General features: G+C 42.4%; 1 protein-coding gene across 7 annotated transcripts in view; it reads left to right on the plus strand.

Moving 5' to 3' along the window:
* ZNF827 (zinc finger protein 827) overlaps positions 1-5622 on the plus strand; it is a 107910-nt gene that overhangs the window by 91957 nt on the left and 10331 nt on the right. For all 7 annotated transcript variants that reach the window (XR_012660236.1, XR_012660232.1, XR_012660233.1 and 4 more), the window contains exons 9-10: positions 2345-2482; positions 3991-4162. Coding sequence is in view for 2 of the 7 variants with exons in the window: in XM_075090449.1 (XP_074946550.1) it covers positions 2345-2482; positions 3991-4162 (310 nt within the window). In the remaining 5 variants the exon portion in view is untranslated. The remainder of the gene's footprint in view (positions 1-2344; positions 2483-3990; positions 4163-5622) is intronic.

Genomic DNA, 5622 nt, shown 5'->3' on the forward strand with positions numbered 1-5622 from the left:
CTTTAAAGTAAATAGAAATACTTTCACAGCATCTAGAGTATCCTCTTTTACCTCAGTGAAAAATATGGAGCTGCTTTGCAAGGGACTAGCTTTTACCAACTCAAGATCATCAGAAAGCTGGTATTTTTCCAGCTTCCCATGAGCTTCCCAGAAGTGATAGCTATAAATCCACCATAGGGAAGAGGATAATATATTTCTTCTTCTCATGAGATAAAAGAGGGCTGATGACTAATGCTGGAGTGAATTGTTAAGAGACTTATTTACTTAATTGAGCCTGCTTGTTTGGTATGTGTCCCAATTAATTCATTTTTGTTGTGACCATATTGAAGCAACCTACGCCCTTGCGACCTTCTCTTATAATTATTACCATAGTCCTCTTTTGAAGCACTGTTTTGATTATGTACTCAAAAAGCTCTGCTCAAATATCTGTAGCATTGGTACAGAGTCAGATTTTTCCATTGTTTTGAACTCAAAGATAGTAACAAAAAGAATAATTCTTTATTGAAGTTCTTGGAGGTTATGGGTCACTTACAGCCTTTAGGGGATGGTGGGGGGTTCTTTTTCATTTCACAATACTATTTTGAATAGGCAGAACTTGTTCACTAATGAGAAATTCTTTTAAGAAAAATGCATTGTTGGGTGGTAGCACTCAGAGGTGCCTCACAATTCCTCTGCTGTGCTGAATACTGTATATATTACAGGGTCACGGGAGAAAGTAACAACAGCTGAAAAGGGGCTGGCAAGTATGACTGTCCCTAAACTTGCTGAGATTGTTGTGTGGAATCCCCATCCCAAATGAGGCATTGTTTTTATTATTGCTTAAATTAACTACAGTATTTGACAGCTCTTTGCCTAAACCACAGTTGGAGCCATCTGGACACCTATCTGTGAAGGGGAGACTCTTTCAGACATGGCAGTCAAATTTGCAGTGGTAGGTGACTGTCGGTGAGGAGTTCCCTGTACAAGGGGGGTGTTTATTCCTCGGTGCTTCATCGGATGAAGATTTTGCTGGTTTGTGCCAACCTCCACAATAGTAACTTATATTCCATAAGATATTTTTGTACTCCTGTCCTCAGCTCCTCTCCTCCTGTTTACTTGAAAATCCCAGCCAAATGGTATTCCTCCGTCACAGCATGCACGTGTGCGCTGGTGGAGCTAGTTCTGGGCAGCAATCCCACAGGCGGTGTTGGTTTAGAGAAAGGTGCTCTGCACGTTGCATCTTTCATTCCAGTGTAAACAGAAGGTCTTTTACCAGAACGAAGTCTTAAACCAAGCCTCCTTGCCACTGGCTGTTGTATTTGGAAAGCCGCTGTGTACCCTTGCGGTTTTACAACAGCGGTCGCTTCTCCTCAGGCAACAGGACCCTTGCAGAGAATATTTCTTTACACAAGGCTCGCTGATACTGTTTCTCTTATTGAGCAAAGTAGTATCACTGCTATCCCCAGTCTCCATCGCCTCTCTGCTCCCTTCTGTCCAGATCAAAACTGGCCATGCTTTTAACTTCTTGAAGCACTGTGTACCTTTTTTTTCTCTTCCTCATTCCCAGTCCTTTTCTCTATACTTCCTTACAGAGTGCCTTCGTGTCTGTGTTTTATGCTGTGTGGAGTTTTCTTTTTGTATGGCAGATTCTCTCTGGTTCTGAAACAATTAAAAACACTTCTTAAAAGATAATGGCTTGCTCTGGATCTCAGTTTTTCAATGGGTGGCCCTAAGCTGCTGGGGATTTTGATGCCTAAGGACAGCAGGTGCTGGGTAGAGCTTACCCTGGGTGCCACCCCCTTATTGGTGTGTTGCGTCCTCTTGGTTTAAAGTCTGTCTGTGCAATCTTCTGTTCTCCTTCAATGTAAGACTGCTCATGTAGCAAAAATTCCTGCGTCAGTAGAACAGAACAGGTTTGGAAATCTTCCTTCAGCCATGAACAATAATCCAGCATAAAATAAAGCACCATCTCAGACCAGGCCTTCTTCATGCACCAGGCAAATGTGGGTGATTGAAAAAGCCAAAGGAGTGGTCTCTCCACAAAACCAGAATTAGAGGTTAATGTTTTGCCCTGCTCTCTCTTGACTTTTTCCTTTACATAATCTGGTTTAACTCTTTGGCTATGTCTAGAACACTTTGATTAAGTGTTCTGCTTTACAGCACATATGAAAGGTGCTGTATGAAAGCTTAATTTCCCCTCCATCATTGGGAGTTTCCTTCTTACATGAACTCATGTGCCAGATTACACAGCACGCAGCTGAGGTGTTGCATTTTGTATGACACCTACAGGACTCTACTGAATGAAATCTGCAAGTCTTCAGAGTTCTTAATATACGACTTTCTGTTTATGTGTTTTTTGGCATAGAAACAGAAAAGCTGGGGCTGGAGGTGGGAAACGGATTGCCATCTTGGAAATTTAACGACCAGCTCTTTCCCTGTGACGTGTGTGGAAAAGTATTTGGCCGACAGCAGACTCTGTCCCGGCATCTCTCGCTGCACACAGGTAAGCTGATACTTTGTGGTTGGTTGTTACAGCACTGAGGAAATCTGTGTGTTCGTCATGGTCTGTTTAAGTGGAGGGGGAAGAAGGTAAGCAGAAGAGTGTGTGAGCCATCCTCAGCTCCTTGCACTTAGAGCAGAGCCAAGCGCAGAAACAGGACAGAATGTCAGAGTGGTGTTCGGGGAGTTAACTGGCATTTCATTTCTTTACAGCCTGCTTGTAATTTATCTTTACAAAATGTGTACATTGAAGTTTGTCTGGGTTCCAGTAGACCAGCCTGTAGATACCAACTGGTTATCCAAGACTGTTACGGGGTTCTGAAGAGAAGGCACAGCCTTTCTTACATTCACCCAATGAGCTTTTTAAATGTCACTGAACAACAAAAGATTTGGCCTTGGTGAAACTGAAAGGATTTAATATCTGTCATTCATCTTTCCTCTCATCATCCAGTTCTTCCAAGAGGAACAGGGGCTACCCCATACCAACTTTCTTAGTGAATCATCTTCAAATCAACCGAGACTAACAGGATTTTTATACAGAAGACGCACCTTGTCAGCCTGCTGAGGTGCACTGCACAACATGAGACTTGAAAGCAAGAATTTCTGATGCGGTGCTGAAAAATGTTGTTGGTACAATGCCAGCATATGTTGTACCATCTAGTGGAGCCATGCTGAACAGGTTGAAATGCCCTGTTCTGTGGCATTGTGGGGTTTTCTTAGTCCTAAGCTGCTCTATTGAATGCCTTTCCCCTAACACTTGTAGCATTATATTTCAAATTCAGAGCAGCAGCTCCTCAAAGGGAAAGGTTGTCATGTTTGGTTGTCTTAATCAACGCTTCGCAAAACAAAGCCTGGCATGTACAAAAAATGTGCTGCCAGGATTTGGAAATGTTTAATTTAAAATAAAAATTATTTTATTTTGAATCGTTTAAGTTGTGAAGCACCAGAAACTCATGATGAATTTGTTTAATTTCTCCAACTGTTCTTTGAGTGATGTTTTTTTGGTCAGTGTTTAGAACTGGCCTAATGATACAGCATTCCCTTTCTTCCCCACCCTCGGATTTTAATACAAAGTCATCAACCACCAACCCTCTGCAAGTGATCACATGGGCAACCTCAAGAATAACTGGACCCAAATCAAATCAAATCAAATAAAAGACGCTAGGCAAAGGAAGTAGTTGTAGATTCTTGACCTGTTTCTCTACTGGCTCTGCTGCAGCTCTCAGAGCAGCAGTTGCCCCAGTTTTCCAGTTTATAAAGGTTTATATTATCTGACTACAAATGGTAGAGCAAGTTCAAAAAACTAGCCCTAAACTACCTCCAAATTAGGGGTTTTTTTCTGAGTAGTTGCTGTGAGCTCCTATAGTTTCCAAAATGTTGAGCTTCCAGAGTGCCTCATTCTGCAAGCCTCCTGGAGAAACCCAAAGGAATGCATACTTGGTTGCTGGCAGCTTCAAACATAGCTTCCTTCAAAATGAAGGATACGTTTAAGGTTTTCTGTTTCTTTTTCAGAAGAGAGAAAATACAAATGCCACTTGTGCCCCTACGCTGCTAAGTGCCGTGCTAATCTGAACCAGCACCTGACCGTCCATTCTGTGAAGCTGGTGAGTACAGACACTGAGGACATTGTCAGCGCTGTCACTTCTGAAGGCAGCGATGGAAAGAAGCACCCTTATTACTACAGGTGAGGACCCAGACAAGGGCTGTGCACCAGACGCTGGAATCTGAATGTCTTATCTGCCTGCTAAGGACGCGCTCCAGGGCCACCCTTCTGGTGTTGCAGGGTGGAACTGCGATGAAAGTATTTGTCTTGCCTGTTTCTGACTTAGGCTAAGCAGCAAAACCCAGCTGGCTGCCTCACGCTGTTTGACTTGGCTAGCCACCGGGAAAGACTGTGGGGTTTGGTTTAAACGGATTTGTGCAGCAGGCGGGCGCTTAGAAGACTCTTTAACTTTTTATGCAGTGTTCATTTAAGTTTTGTGTTTGGAAACATCCCATCGTGTACGCAGATTCACTGCAAATGTAAAGCGCTGTGCTTCCAGTTGCCTCTGACAGCTCCATTGTTTTCAGCCAAATCAAACAGTAAAGCGTAATAAGAATTGTTCTATCGATATACAGATTTTCTCCATTTGCTAGAGGTATATACATTCAGTAACCATGTGATGAAAGAAAGAAAACCTTTAGGAGAATTCGCCTGAAAAATTGAAAGGAATTGCCCAGATAAAATGGATATTTGGACGTTCTCCTTGTTGCATGTGCTGTTGTGCGCTCTGCAAATGGTGATATGCGCTCTAGTGGCCAAGCAGATTACCAAACCACTCTTACTCTTGGTCAAAGTGCCAAGCGCAGATTTAATTACAAAATCATAGAAGTTAGAAATAAATGAGACCTGCTGGATTAGATTATCTAGTGCACCCCCCTGGGAAAGCAAAACAGTGCCCTAGAGTATATGCCTTTTAAAACGTTTTTGGCTTGTTTTAAATGTTAATGGCCTAATCAAAGCAAGAGGAGGACTCTGGAAAGAAAGTTAAATTAAAGGGTCCTTTCCATTGCCTCTCAATATCGCTCTGTTTATGCACTGGCTGTGAAATCTGTATCCCTGCTAATTATTTGCATAGCTGATGACTGCTCTTTTCCAGTCAAGCATAAGAAATGTTTGAACCCATTTTTACTTGCTTACACTGAAACTGCCAGGCAGTTTTGCACAAGATCCCAGTTTGGTATGGGAACCATTCCAGGGCTTGAAAATAACTCCTGGAGTGTGCAGCAAGCTCTCCGTTTGTCAGTGTATCAGCCGTACTAAACATCTTGGCAAAGCTGCAATGCCTCTTATTGCCCAAAGGAATCAGCTAGGTGATGCGCAGCATCTGGAATCTGTAGTTTTTAATTAACTTTATGATTATTTAGCGTCATTATAGCATGTACAGGATTGTTGCATTGTGCCTGCCCTTAATCACGTTGGCATGGCCATCAGTTCAAAGGCAGTTCAGCAGACAAAAGAATTTTGCAGCGAACATTCAACAGTCAGGAACAGAACAAATCTGTGCAGTGAGTTTTTTCTTGCAAATTCAGGGAAAGGCAATATGCTACTGTTTGTGGTTTGCTTTTTAATGTTTCTTACTTTGAATTCCCTTCTGCCTGCAG

This window comes from Phalacrocorax aristotelis, chromosome 4 (genome assembly GCF_949628215.1).
Source record: "Phalacrocorax aristotelis chromosome 4, bGulAri2.1, whole genome shotgun sequence".
Lineage (NCBI taxonomy): Eukaryota > Metazoa > Chordata > Aves > Suliformes > Phalacrocoracidae > Phalacrocorax > Phalacrocorax aristotelis.